The sequence below is a fragment of the Podarcis pityusensis genome (genome assembly GCF_964106645.2).
Source record: "Podarcis pityusensis genome assembly, chromosome: 5".
Classification (NCBI taxonomy): domain Eukaryota; kingdom Metazoa; phylum Chordata; class Lepidosauria; order Squamata; family Lacertidae; genus Podarcis; species Podarcis pityusensis.
The window spans coordinates 65,780,785-65,796,354 of NC_138032.1; the positions used below are offsets into that span (position 1 = coordinate 65,780,785).

The window sequence follows — 15,570 nt, forward strand, 5'->3', positions numbered from 1 at the left end:
AGCTCAAAGGTTGTAATTAGCCTCGGATAGCCTCAAAATAGCACTGAATGGCCTTGGAAAATTTAAATGGCTTCCATAGGATTACAGAGGGCAGATAAAAAAAAAAAAAAAAAAAAAGCTCAGGAGAGGAGAGGAGAAAGGGGAGGTTTAAAAAATACCTCCTGGTAACTCCCGGATTCTTTATCAGGCTAAAACTTTGAATTTTTCTGAATGTCTTTCTGTATTATTGTAATTATTCTGTAAAAAGCTCCTACTCACTCTGTTGAGGCTCACAGAAGACTTACTGCCGGCGCCATCTTTTTTTCTAAAAGGCCTCCCTGGAACCTCTTCTATCTTGTAGAAGGGTGGAGTCATCTGTGAAAAGAAGAAAAAATGAGAATAAACTACAGATGCCACTGAAATGTAATCTAAAGCAATTTTAGAATTTCTAAATTCTAATTCAAGGGATTCCCAGCCGTGCCCTCCCAGCAAAGCTCAAGAGCCTTGTTGGAAGTATTACTATACCAGTCAACTACTATTTTTGGTCGAAAAATTTCAGAGGTTGAAGTTGCGAATGGAGATAATTAGAACAAGTGTGTAATGTAGGACACTGGAACCTGGGGCGGAGGGTGGGGGGGTATGGTGGGGGAGGTCTGACCCGGGTGTCACCACTGAAGGGGGTGACAAAATGCCAGGCGGCACTCACCACAGGGCCTGCAGTGCACCCAAGCCAAGCATCTCTCCTGGGAGTGATGTGGTGGCTTGGGCGCCCACAGGCTCCGCACTGCCCCAAACGGTCCACCTGCTGCCTCCCTCTCAGCTGTAGGGCAGCTGAGTGGGAGGAGGCAGGCAGACTCCTCGGAGGCCCCGTGGAGCGTCCTACCCTGGATCGCCCTGCTACTGGGCGCAGGGCACGCATGCCACCCCAGGCACCTGATCGGCTTGCTCTGCCACTGCTGGAACCAGACCTTTCCTAGTCATCCTTATCCAATCCAAGCAAAAATATACATACCTGGTTGTATTTATCTATGTTTTTTGGGCCATAATCGAAGTATTTGAATTCCCCAGTTCTACCAGACTAGAAAATGAAACATAACACCAAAGCTGTGTGAGCCTGTGTGCTTCTGCCAAGACATCAAAGCAGAGATTATCAGGAGAGGAAACAATTTAAGAAGAGTATTTCACAATTATTGCTCTATATCAGAGGTACAGAACCTCAGGCTCAGGACTCAAATGCAGCTTCCTTGTATTTAAACAAAAATCATTATGTTGCAATATTGTAGGTAGAGAACACACAACAGATGTATTTCATTTTCGTAACTGTACCTGGTTCCAGTGGATTAAATTTTTCACAGAAGTATAATCCGGGAATATTGATGTGTACACATCAGTTCGGCTCTGAAAGAAAAGGTGCATTTAAATCTCCTTCCACTTCAGAGGTTTTTGCACCACAAGCTGCAAGAAACAGTGTCTGCAGCTGTGTGCATACCAGGCTTTGAAAGACCATACAAAGACCATCCCCCTAGAACTGCAATTTCCAGCACCCTTAAACTACAGCTCCCAGGTTCTTTGGTGCTTGCTTTGAATGAGCTTTAAAGTTTTGGTGTGTATGGAGACATAGTCTTGTGTGCATGTGTAGCATGGCTTCCTGGGATAAGCTAAGGAAGGATAAGTGCTGTGCTGATCAAAAGCAGCCACGTGCTATTGTATTAGTTGCTCAAGTGTATTGCTGATGGCTCAAGGAAAGCAAGTATAGATAGGTAACTGGCACCCCTTTAAGAAGTCATAAGTCAGTCCTTCTTAACTTGGAGTTCACAGTGATTCAGAGGCTAGTGACACATCCAACCTTTGACTTTGCAGGAGCCACGTCAGACAAACTCTTGAAAGTGGTCTTATTTTCCAGCAGGTTAAAATCCGTACACCTCAAGCTCGACTTTGTAACTTCTTTACGTTGAAATCAAGCACCCAAAATAATCAATTTTATTATTTGTGCTGGAGAGTTTTCCTGATGCTTTTCCTATTAAGTATTTTTATTGCTTGAATTAAGCCTATTTGAGCAGTGTGAATAGAAAAGTGTATAGTAGGAGGGATATTTATCAAGCACACATAAATACCACATTTAAATTTTTCTCGTTGAATCCACCGATAAGTAAAAGAGCTTGTTTGCAGATTACATCAACCGGTCGGCAGCTGCACTTTTGAGCCAAAAGTTCTTTGAGTTTGAGATTCAGCAGGCAGAATTCTTTCGTGCCAAATATAATCTGTAAAAATCCAGAGATTCTTTACATGGTAAACCAGTATATTTCCTAATACAGCAACAGATGTGTTCTGATCCGTACAAGAATATTGTTCATATTATAATTTTAACCAGGATTACAGATTTTGCTTTCCTGACTTGATCAAATGCATTATTTACATAATTACTAATTTTATTTACTTAATTCCTGCATTGCAGGGGTTGGGTTGGTGACACTCAGGGTCCCTTCTTAACTATGATTCTGCTATATTTATAGGCCAGCTTTCAGTTGTGAAGGCTTCCAAAGCAACTCACAACAAATAACCGATGCTTTGATGATGACTCAACTCATTCTATGTATTCTCCTGCATGTGGATGGGTAAGAAAGTGAAATCTGAGCTAGCTCCCTCTTCTGGCAGGTTCAGTGTGGACAATGAAGGGTTTAGAGCTAGGCTACACGGCCCGAGGCATCTTAATGCTGAAGAGTTATTTAGCCAATCACCCTCTCACAGCCAGTTGGCTCAAAGGAATGTGGGAGGGGAACTACTATTGGGCCCTGCTGGCAACATTACATCTAAGCTAGGATGTGATGAGGCAGTCAGATATGTCATTGGCATACTTTAAGATAAGCAGGTAAGAACGAGATATCAGCCAATTGACTGATAAGGTCCTTGGAGTCAGGATGGAAGGCAGTTGCCCATGTTCAGCATTGGAACAGTCTCCCTCAGGAGGTTGTGGACTCTCCTGCATTGCAGTGGGTTGGACTAGATGACCACTGAAAGTCCCTTCCAACTCTATGATTGTATGTTGCTATGTAAGCTAGACAGTGGGAGATGTGTCCTCTTAGCTCTTTTAGTCACAAAACTACTCACATTGAAAACAACAAACAGGAATACCAGGTTCCACCCAACACTGATAGTGCCCAGCCCATGCACATGATGTCACATATCGCCCCCACCGTGGGAGGGCATGACAGAGCGACCCACCGCAGCATGCAACACATTGGGTTGCCTGGCAGGGCACCCACAGAGAACATTTTGTGGGTGCACCCTTGGCACCCGATGCTCCAGAGATGGCATCTTTGACAAAAAGTAAATGAATTTAGTTTTATTTCCCCTCACAAAAGCTAGCCTTGCTTGTTTATTTTTATTTTCCTATAAAACTTGGATAAGAATGTAACACTTGACATTACTGATCTTGTAAACCCTACATGATAATAAGAAAATGACCCTTTTACACATACCTTGAACAATGTGTTGGGCATACGCAGCACTCGTATAATGGGACTTATACTGAAGTGGAGTGTGTATGCAGGCCCCATGGCAAAAAACATCTTTATTTTTTCAGACATTTGAGGGATTACAGAAAATGCAACAAAAGCTGGGAGGAAAAGATGAGGAATTCCATTTAGCATTCTTTTAATGGAGGGGGAGGGTGTACAAAGCAAATCGGTATTTACAGTCAACAACTTGTAATCAAATCAGTAATTTAAATTGTCAACCTGTGTGTATATAGAATTAGATTGGGCAGTTTTCTAGAATCTAGATGCCTAGTACTGTTGATTGGAGTGTACCTACCTGTTATGCAGATGAAAGGAAAGAAGGTAAATGGCAAAACTGGAAATATTGCTAAGCTCCTACAGCCTGTACAAACCACCTTTATGGCTGTACAAACCACCTTTATCTTCACAGCAAGTCATTTTGAGTCTCAGAGTACAAGTAGGTTAAACAATGCAATAGGTGTGTGTTGTGCAACAGTGAATGTGATGACAGGGCCAATATTTGCATTCTCCAAGCAGCCAGGAGGAAGTTCAGCACTCAGCCTTTTCAGCTAATCTGATTCTTGGATAAAACACTCCTGACATGTGTTCCCCTGCATTTCTACTGCCCCTGAGGGGGGGGAGCAAAGAATACAGTCACAGACTACACATGTCTTTTTCACAGCTAAATGCCAACCTTTATGCTTCACATACCTATGGTGGATCCCTGAGCATGGCCACCACAGTAGATTTTATCCCGTCCGGTTTTCTGCAGAATAAAGTCTGTCATGGCAGGAAGGTCATAGATGCCCATTTCATGAAAACTGCAAATCAGGAGACATCCATAATAATTAAATGTGTGTGCTATGCTCTGCTCACATGCACTGGCTACTTTAGCGAAGAGAAGGTAAGAAGATTAAATGATCTTCCAATAAATATGTAGAAAGAGAATATTTTCCAGGAATATTTGGTTTCAGGCTGAATGAAAACAGTTTATGGTTACAATCCTGAAGTAAGTCTGCCAGAAGGTAAGTATCCATTTATACCATCACTGACCACATCACATGTCTAGTGACATAATTAGTGTGAGAGTTTTCAGAGGGGCATTCCCTCCAAAAGATGTCAAGCTCTTTTGCTCATCCGAATTCTGAATCAAGTCAAGAGTAGTTCGCCCATCACTACTTCTGAGTAAATATGCTTAGGATCAAACTATTCAGGACCAGGAGTCTTTCTTCAGTTTCACCTGTGGGAGATGCAACTTGGATTGAGACAGTGCCATGATGGAGCTGGGGTTCTTCTGACCTTTGACGCAATATTCATTAACCCACCCTCAAAACTGTGACCAAAACTGTGCGCATAATTTTCCAGGGAAGGGCCAAGAAATCAAGCACCTGCAATGTCCCAGGATCAATCCTGCCACCCTCAATTATTTCTGGGATACTTTCTCTAAAATTCTGGAGATGTATTTCCAGTCAGTGTAGATGCCCTGAGCTGAGTTTTCTTTCATTTCCAGAGTGTGTTCAATGCTGGAATTTTACGTATGTCCTTGTGAACTATTGAAAAACATTTTGCACATATATAAAATTATTAAACTTTATCTCATATTGGTTACACTTACAAACCATCAAGTATACCTTGTTGAGTTATTTCACGCAGGGCAGATCTTCAAAGGAAGGAGGAAAACACAACAGTCCACTGAGTGCTGAATTCCAGTCTTTTCTGAACTTACCTGAAATCCCAAAATGCTTCTTCTTCAATGGTAAGGTTTTGGTGTCTTCTCGACCAAGAGTTTCCTCTGTTGTTTCCAATCCAGACATCATATCCGGCATCTGCTAGTATGAAACCCAGGCTCTGATGAGGCGGATTTGCTATCCAGTCGCTGCCTTCCAAGTCCAAACCATGAATCAGCAATATAGTGGCCTTTAAGCCTGGAAAATGAAAAAGCTTCAGAAGTTTAAACCTCTATAATGCCACTCATAATGCTCATACTAAGAGTGCAGCATACAGTGGCTAAAATGTTTTGTATGGAAATGAGGAGGCTAGTTTCAAAGAGTGCTAGGTTTTCTTTTCATGGAATGGAAGACAACTGGCACTGTGTATGACAGCGGGGGGAGGGTATATGTGCATTATCCACCCTAAAATTATTGGATCCAAATCAGAGTGCCCTCAGCAGCATTCCTCCATCTCATAAATAGTTTTAGCAGCTTTACAGACGAGGAAATTACAGCAGGTATAGTTTTAGTCACATCTGCATTACATGGTTGTTTCATTTGGCATTGCGCATCAAACACAATTCATAGTTTCATGACCTTTATCAGCATTCTAGCCAATCGCTCACAGGAGGGCATCCTAACTGGTTGTCTGTCAGTCTGTCCTACACTGTTGGTCCTCTGGGCTGCCTGTTTAAGACAGTACCAAGCTCACTGTCAGGAGGGAGCCAGAGGGAACCAGCAATTAATCGCCAGGAGTGACGTTAACGCTTTATTAGAAGAAACAAGATCAGTTCAGGAGTGCCAGGTCTAATAAGCACAGCAGCTCTTTTCGGTAGGCCTTGCCCTGATGAGGCAGTTGTAGAGACTGAAGGTCTGTGCCAGTAACAGTGTTGTTGCACTGTACATTGGTGGTGCTTTATCCTTATTGGCACAAACTGTGCTCTTTTAGGAGAAAAGAAGAAGGCTAGTGTGCAAAGAGGCAGCCTTTATTTCCTCTATTACAATCGACTTTCATCCTCAAGTTTACCTCCTGGAATTCTGTTCAGGCTCAGGAAGTAGCCATCCTTTGTAATAACTTCGTATTCTTCAGAAGGATATCCCCAGTACCGGATTTTTTCACTCTGCAGGGAATAGAAAAACCCTAACATTGGTGTGACGAAATGAATTTTGTCCTGACTTTACTATGAGTCGAGTTTGGTCTGTTGAATTGTTCATGGGAACAAATACAGTAGAACTTTGGTTCTCGAACTTAAACTGTTCCAGAAGTTCATTCGACTCCCAAAACCGTTCAAAAAACAAGGTGCAGCTTCCGATTGGCTGCAAGAGCTTCCTGCACTCGAACGTTTGGCTTCTGAAAAACGTTCGAAAACCAGAGCACTTATTTCCGGGTTTTTGGTGTTCGGGGGCTGATTTGTTCACCAACTAAGCCGTTCAAGAACCAAGGTTCCACTGTATGTATTTTTCCACTCTTTGTATTCACGTATGGGGGGGGGGGCATGAGAAGGCATTTTCCAAGTGAATGAAGACCATCAAATGAGGAGCAGCAAACAGAGAGTCATAGCTCAAAAAATAAAGATCTTGTTTTAATATGAGGTACAGTGTACCGTATTTTTTTGCTCTATAAGTCTCACTTTTTCCCTCCTAAAAAGTAAGGGGAAATGTGTGTCGCAGCTATCCCAGAAGCCAGAACAGCAAGAGGGATTGCTGCTTTCACTGCACAGCGATCCCTCTTGCTGTTCTGGCTTCTGAGATTCAGAATATTTTTTTTCTTGTTTTCCTCCTCCAAAAACTAGGTGCGTCTTGTGGTCTGGTGCGTCTTATAGAGTGAAATTGCTCTGAAACATTTTAAAGTATAGAGCAATATATATCTAATGAAACAAATCATGTGCTTCCAGAGAGGCTGTCATGTCAGAAGAGGCTAGCAGGGGCACTTGGATAAACATGTTTAGAAGCTTCTTCACAAAAGTGACCCCTGATAACACAGAGTGCCAAATAGCGAGGAAGGTGGTAAGCCAGTTGTAAGTAAGTTCCACTCAGACCTGCTCAACACAGAGAAGCCAGAAGTGGAGAGCTGTGGCACCATCTTCAGGCACACATTTTGCACTTGCATGTTCAGGCTAAACACTTGAAGAGGCCTTCTGTCATAGCATATTCTGAATATTTGGATGTAGAAAGTCTTTGGGAGGACTCAGTCATTTCTAAGAAACAAAGAGCTATGAGAATGATTGCATAAGCACTGTTTGTTAGAGTTGCGGAAAGTGGAATCCCTGATATGGACCTTGTGCAGAGTATAAATGAATTTGCTTTCCAACACAAAAAAATGAGTTCCAAAGCTTTACTGGAAACAATCTTGAAATAGTTCCAAATAAACATTACAAAATGCAAAGCAGCACATTGCTGTTAAACCAGCAATCAATGTGGTTCTGCCTTCTTTTGGGTCTTTAATACAGTTCAATAAACTTTCCTGTCTCTGGTCCCATATATAGATGCTAAGCAATTTGCATGTTCATCAGCGTGGACACTGAGTTCTCAAGTTTGACCTTCCTCCTATGAAAGATCTCTTGGTTTTCAGGATGAGTCATCAGTTAGCCTAAACACTCTCCTAGTCGCATTTACCTAGAGACAAACCTCTCTTGCCTCTCTAATTTGAAGAGAGAGAAAACTTATGTAAAAGTTTTCATTTACAGACTTCAGTGTGTATAAACTTTATATTTTATGCATATTGGACATTGCTGACAGTTCTTCAGTACTCTTGAACAAAAATAACATGGCCCAAGTTTCCTGTTTGGTCAGGGAAGGCACCAGAATAGCTTCACCATGAAGTGGGCCCTTCAGATCCTATTAAATCAAAATATGTGAATTTTCCCCGATGAAAGAGAGAGAAAGAATCAGTTTAATTGGGGGCTCACATAGTCAGGCACTTATGTAGATGGCCCAGTTCACTGTGACAGCCACCTGCAAGGTAGGAAGATTTGCTGCCACTTTCCACCACTGAATCCCTACCAAACGTGTGAACCAGGGCAAACCATCACTAACACTGCTATAATGCTGCTTTGTCTCAAGAGCTTAACTTACAATATTCATATATACTTCAGGATTCACTTCTGTTTTGCTCTTGGATTCTACTGGATTCACAGTGCCTTGTACAACCATCATGATAACCAGCAGCCACATCCTGGAACACCTAAAAAACAGAATATTTTAGAGAAACCTTTTTTCTTTTAGTGATGAAATGGATCTACTTTTTAGTTGAAAAGCTGCTGAACACGAGCCAGTCGTGTGACATGGCAGTCTTAGGCTTCATTCACAGATGCAGTTTGCTCAGATCACAAGCAGCTAGGGCTCCACTCTCTTCTGCTCAGAGAGCATGCATTTCTTTTTGCATTTTAATTGCCCCCAAGGCAATTAAACAGCTAGGTTGGCGGGAGCTGGGATTGAACAATGGGAGCTCACCCAATCACGGGGATTCGAACTGCCGACCTTCTGATCGGCAAGCCCTTTATAAAATTACCAATCTATAAAGAAAGGGTTTCAGTCCACAAATGCTTATGCTTACACATGTTAGAATTAAGGTTCAGCAGGTGACTGACATTTCCACTGGATTCAAAATAACAGTAATGCCCTTTATTCCAAGTAACTGAAGAATGAAAACTTTACAGAAAAGCAGAGAAATGGGAACTGCCTAAACTCACATTTTTCAGAGAAGTGAATATTAAGGTGCATTCTGCTTTGTTAGAGGAGGGAATTTTCTTCAGGGCTTAATTAAATATAACACATCATTGGTAATAATCACATGTAACACAACTATTGCCCAAATCTTCATTTACAAAGCCATATTTATTTTTCCCCATTATCTTTATTTCTGTTTTACATGACAGAAAGGGTTTGTGTTTTAAACCAGGCAATACTGCCCCCTACAAATCCTGGAGACAGACAGTCATGCCACGTATCCACAGCAGTGACCAGATGAAAAAATGACCATTAGAGAAGCACAGAGAAAAGAAAAAACACAGTGCATCTGCTGCAACAGAATCGGACGCCTTCATCTGCCTTACCTGTGATAAAACATTTCTCTCCTGTATCTGTCTCTACAGCCACAGCAGGTGCTTTAACTCTCCAGCAGTTTGACTTCACTCCTGAAAGTGCGCTCTTAAATTGTCTCCCAAAACAGACGGATGCCAAAAACAAATCCAAATCCAAGTACAAATACAAATTATTAAATGTATATACTGACTATAATATTTGGGCTCTGGAGAGCTACAAGAGGAGCAGAAACCTAAAAATCTCCAATGCCTTAAATAAATTCATGGTCCCCATTAAATGGGCTGTGTTGAGGGGAGTCACTGGCCATACGCTGAAAGGTTGTCAGTGCACTCCCCTGTGTTGTGGTGAAATGGGGGGCGGGCTCTTTGCTTAAACATACGTCATTCAGAGCCAGCCCAATCCCCAGATAGATTGGTTAACCCTGATGTGCCCCAGATCCCCGCCCGGGGACTGGGAGGGATAAACGCCCAATGCCTAAGCCAAGGTCTTCCCACATCTAAAAGTTTAATAAAGTTGTGGACAATTTTAATCCCATAATACATGTCATGTGTCATTATTCCCCCGGGTGTCGCCTGGGTCGGGGGGTCTCCACCTGGGCACGCAATGTAATAAAGTGAATACTTATTTTGTTCAACTTGTCAAAAATCAAATTTTGGTATCAACACTTGGTGTGAGACAAAATTCACATTCCGAAATTTGGAAAAGTTAGTTCCAGCTCTGTGTGCCACTGATTTGCCATCACTTCACCAATTAATAAGAGAATTGCACATTCCTGAGAACAACAGTGAGGAGAAAACATAGTACCCAAAATTATGATGCAAACTGCATCTCTTCAATGGGATGTGAGGAAAATCTTGCCTAGTACATGACACCAAAAAAAACCAACACTTTATTTTATTTCTATTTTTTTAGTAGAATTTCCCAGGCCAGTAACCAATCGCCTGCCACTTCTCATGTCCAATAGGATTTTCTTTGTTGGTGCCAATTGCCAAAAGGGAAGATTTTGACTGAGAAGGCTTCAAACCCCCTCCCAAGATGTTGTGGTGTCAAATGACAACCCACTTCCTGCTTTCAAAACTTTTAAAACCATGTTACAATTGTTCCTCATGTAATTAATGCCATGTCTAGCTAGGCCCACTGTTGTGCCTAATGGTGGAGACACCATAATCTGAAATCTCTAAATGTTGCTTGGCAACTAATAGAAACATTAGAATAAAGGCAAATATGGGGTGAATGATAGATATTGAATTTCATCCAGAAAACAAATATGTACCCCACAATTTATAAAATAAGATAATGGGCCTGAGCAAAAGTTCACTGTACAAATTCTTGCAGGACTGAATCCAATGATCATATTTGCACTTCACAATTGGACATTCATTCAGATCCTCCAATTGTGGGACTTCATCTATTCCCCCAATACATATTTCTAGAGGATCCTATCATTTTGCAGTGTAACATACAACAACACAGGCATAAGGAATTATTTTAATGATTGCATTGTATTGCTTTTCAGTGTTTTTATGTGGCTGTACATTGCCCTTACATTTTGTAAGAGGCTGGTATAGAAATGCTTTTCAAAGATTACTTAATTTTATTTATAAAAATACAAAATTGCATGAGAATTTCCCCATATTCTTTTCTGGAAGCCCAAACAATGTATTTCCAGCTGCTTACTCAGTCTAAAAAAAGTATATGCAAATTTTGTACTCAAAAGTAAGTCCTTCTGGGTTCAATGGGACTTACAGGTGAGTACAGGTTAGCAAGCAAAAAGATCAATGCTACATACACTTACCTAGAAGCAAGCTCCACTGAACTCAAGGGAGCTTACTTCTATGTAGAGACATGCATAGGATTCCACTGTAAATCTCACAGTGTGAAGTGCTTTAATCCTGCAAATTTCATTGGGGCTTAAACATGTATGACATTATATTAAGCATTATTCGTTCATTGAGATTTGACATCTACAGGATTGAGCCTTGTGATAATTAATAATCAGTTATATTTTCATTAAGAGTACAATCTGAAAAATGGCAAGATAAAGAATATATCACCATACTCAAATTAAGATCAGTGTTTTGTTTTGTTTTGAAAAAATAGCCCTTTGCTTACCTGCCGTTGGTACTCAGATGGAGCTGGGACCTTGAATAAATGTTGCAAAAGATCTAGAATGTAACAAACTGCAAGGAAGCAAGTCATTGTAGCAGTGCAGCATTTAATTATACAACAGGTGTGGTGGGATTAAAAATGATGAAATGGAAGCAGCGCTTATTTATTAGATCAGATTTAGATCAGAACAATGGGAGCTAACCCTGTGGTGGGGATTCGAACTGCCGACCTTCTGTATCTGTCTCTACAGCCACAGCAGCTGCTTTAACTCTCCAACAGTTTGACTTCACTCCTGAAAGTGCACTCTTAAATTGTCTCCCAAGACAGACGGATGCCAAAAACAAATCCAAATCCAAGTACAAATACAAATACAAATCATTAAAAGTATATACTGACTATAATATTTGAGCTCTGGAGAGCTACAAGAGAAGCAGAAACCTAAAAATCTCCAATGCCTTAAAAAAAATTCATTATCCCAAAAGACAAAATGAGGACTGAAAAAGGCCAATCAACTCTCCATGCACAGATGTAAAGAAATACTCACATCTAAAGTTCATATAAATAGTTTCCCACGATGTTAATTTGCTTTAATTATTTTGACGTATTCTCATAAAAAAGTCCGGTATAACGAGTTTAATACATAATGCTTGTTTCATCATTCCAGTGCCATAGCTTTCACAACCTGCTATGATAGGATATCTAAATTATTCTTCCATTTCACTAACGTATCCAACCAAGCGACCTCATCTTTGCAAGGAATTCTGCCTTTGAAGAGGCGTTTCTTTTCCCCCTTCCCTTGCATCCCTGGGCCCCCCTGAAATTTGCTCTGGAAAGTAGGGTGGGATCAAGTACAGATTTGGGGGAGCATGGTGGGTGGGAGGAACTAAAGGAAGAGGAAACTCCATTGCACAAGCAGAAGTCTTTGTGTGAACAGGACAACTTTGTTGGCTAATTCCTTTCATTCAAAAGTGTTGTTTCTATGCAGTGGACAGGGTGCATTGCATTTTATGTATTTATTTATTTAAACAAAATTTCTATTGCTTTATTGTACAGTGGTACCTCAGGTTAAGAACTTAATTCGTTCTGGAGGTCTGTTCTTAACCTGAAGCACCACTTTAGCTAATGGGGCCTCCCGCTGCCGCCGCACCGCTGCTGCACGATTTCTGTTCTCATCCTGAAGCAAAGTTCTTGACCTGAGGTACTACTTCCGGGTTATCAGAGTCTGTAACCTGAAGCGTCTGTAACCTGAAGTGTGTGTAACACGAGGTACCACTGTATATAGAATGTGTGAGTGAACTGCCCTGAGATCTTGTGATGAAGGGGTGGTATATAAATCTAATGAATAATAGTAATAATTTACAAAAAAACCCCACGAAACTAACATTAAAATGAGCAATAAAAGACAGAGTTAAAAACTGGAAATAAAGAATTAAAAAAAACCATTCTACTCTAAGCTAAAAACTTATAGTAGAGAAAGTTGTCTATGTGGTAAGAATTAACTTCTGCAACACCACAGAACCAAGGAAGCTATGTTCAAGTTCAGCATCCAAATTTAGGGACCCAGCATTTATTATAGCTATTTCAGCTGTCCTGTGTTACCATGGCAACCTCGCCTTCAGTGAGGAAAGAGCATCATAAAATCCTCTTCCTGGGTCTCAGATAGCTTCAAGGATTGCTGATTTACACTCTGCTGCAGAGACTGTCTGCAGGCAATGACTGCTCCCCACATTAAATGGGGGGCACCCTTTGTGTGGTCGCACCCAGCCCCTGGGCCCTATGCGGCACCATTAGCACAGGCTTGACTTCACCTTCTTCCAGGTGGGATACCTGGAGGTCTCCGCCTACATCAGTCACTTTACTTGCCCAATCCCACCTGGAGAAGCGTTGCCAAGGTAACCAGGCCAAGTAAGGGAGGGACTACTGCCCACACAATAGAGGGAGGATCTTACCTGGGAATCGTCAGTTGTCTCCAGAGCTTCTCCCACCCTACCCACCCTCAGTTAAGACTTCTTTTGCAGGTTAATCTTTTCTCCACAGGTATGCGGGCGCTGCTACATCAAGGTCGCTGTTGAAGGGCCGGAAAGGAATTCCCCTGCATGACCCACGCCCTCCTCCTCTTTGCGGTGGCGATACCAGGGTTCCCCATTAAAGGGGTTGTTTGAGGGGAGGCTTTGGCCGTACGCCTAGAGGTTGTCATTGCTCTCCCCTGCAACGGGGGCGAGATCTCTCTGCTTGAACACATGTTCTCCAGAGCCAGCCCATCCCCCCCACACACACTGGATAACCCTGATGTTCCCCAGATCCCCAGATGTCCTCTCATAATTGAAGTTCAGCTTATCTTTCCCTCATCCATCCCACCATTGCATCGAGGCACTAGTCCAGAACCTGATTTGCATCTTCAGATCCAGATTTTGTGGAGAAACAGAGCTGAGCATCATCAGTATACTGATAACATCTTGCCATCAAAGTCCTAATGTACAGTTGAGGGTTGAGGGCCACAGATAATAATCTAGGACCTAGTAGCAGGCACATCTTATGATGATGATTTTCTCACACTGTCGGGCAGAAGGTAGTAATTCCACAGCAACAACACCCTCCCCACAATTCCCCATTGAGGGGGAAACCCACCAAACCCATCTCCCCATCCCACAAGGTCTCACCCTGGCTAAGGGTCACAGGCCTGTCTCTTACAGTGCCTGGCCTACAATTCCATTTGCCCCTCCCCCCGATGTTCCAACCCATAATGCAGATCCCTCTTGATGTTGGCCCCTCTCTTAGAGCAAAGCCAGGCCCTAGAACAGTGTTTCCCAACCTTTTTTTGGCCACGCCCCACCTAACCCTCTCTAAACATATGCCTGCCCCCCCAAACATATAATTCTTATTTTTCAAAAAGTAAACTCCTATTCACGTGGAGGAAGCGTAAAAGGCCATTAACTTGGTTTAACTCATTCTCAAATTGCCCCTCTTAAGATCAAATAGCTCCCCTGTGGGGCATGTGTCCCACATTGGGAACCACAGCCCTAGACTCAGGAACCAGCTTTATTCACTCAGACAGCAATCAAAGAATACCACACACACGAACTACCAATAAACCTTCTAAACCAGCAGGCAGGCAGGCAGGCAGGCTTGAAGGCATGAATGAACCATGCAAGATTCACAGGCAGGTGCAGGAAGAACACATATTCTTGCTAGCAAAACCAGTCCCTCCTGCTTAGTTTTCCTGCAAGCCTGCTCTCCTTATTACCTACCAACAAAATAATGTCTGAATAAAGGAACAAAAAGAAGCACATGCTCCAATGAGGAGGCTTCTAGACTGCTGCTATTTTGTGGATGGGATTGAATTATATACTGGCAAAGTATTAAACATGGCCTGTATTGGGTCTGAACGTGTCAAATTTCTGTAAATAATTTTACTTCAATCATTATTATTATTTTTTTAAAGACATTTATTAGGAGTTTACAAGTTACAGAAAAAGAAAAAGAACAATAAAGAATTAAACAAAACAAAACAATACCTGACAATACATTAAAAAAAATATTATTATTATTATTATTTAATAGGTAGTTAACAGCCAATTCAACATTACCTGCTGCTCTGAACTGCAAGGCCCAAGCATGGCCCTTGAGAGTGGTTTGGTGCAGGGATAACCAAAGAAGGATGACAAAAACACCAGAGCGATTAATTCTAATGCTTTATTGTAAGATGGAAGCATAAACTCGTAACACAGCCTGCAGAGCCTCGCCACCTTTACAGACACAGGGCGAACAGCAGCAGCAGGAGGCCCTCACGACTTGTCCATGAAGTGCTATGTTAAGCATTATTTATACACAAGGCAAGCTACATAAACTGGAATCAATAGCCTAATTAACTCACCCAAGGCTTAGAGGCTCCCTTTCAACTCTCATCTATCTCAGATAAGGGAATGACTGACAGACAGGCAGCCAATAGGAGAACTCTCCCAACTAGCTGAACCAAAACTAAGTCTTCAAAGCAGATAGGCCTATTAACATTCTGGTATCAAATAACAATTAGTCTCGGAGTCATCTTAACTACCAAGATAGCATTTACCAGTCTTGCAGAACAGTCTCACTTTTGGTTCAGCACAGCTGCATTTAAAAAAATAAAAATAAAAAAATCCAATATGAAGGTATCAGTAATGTATTCAGTCTTCTATAATTATAAGGAATAACAGAAACAAAAGAGATAGTTTATAACTAGCTTTGGCATAAGA

The 15,570-nt window shown here is 41.7% G+C and overlaps 1 protein-coding gene across 1 annotated transcript in view; it reads right to left on the bottom strand.

Moving 5' to 3' along the window:
* The window catches only part of LOC308476759 (lipase member M-like), a 14,839-nt gene extending 6,394 nt beyond the window's left edge, over positions 1–8,445 (bottom strand). The window contains exons 1-9 of the mRNA XM_081004616.1: positions 8,261–8,445; positions 6,213–6,306; positions 5,203–5,401; positions 4,188–4,297; positions 3,459–3,595; positions 2,094–2,240; positions 1,306–1,377; positions 992–1,057; positions 325–354 (exon numbers count right to left, since the gene is read on the bottom strand). Of these exons, the coding sequence (XP_080860742.1) occupies positions 325–354; positions 992–1,057; positions 1,306–1,377; positions 2,094–2,240; positions 3,459–3,595; positions 4,188–4,297; positions 5,203–5,401; positions 6,213–6,306; positions 8,261–8,359 (954 nt within the window). The 5' untranslated portion in view covers positions 8,360–8,445. The remainder of the gene's footprint in view (positions 1–324; positions 355–991; positions 1,058–1,305; positions 1,378–2,093; positions 2,241–3,458; positions 3,596–4,187; positions 4,298–5,202; positions 5,402–6,212; positions 6,307–8,260) is intronic.
* Positions 8,446–15,570: the final 7,125 nt, after the last annotated feature.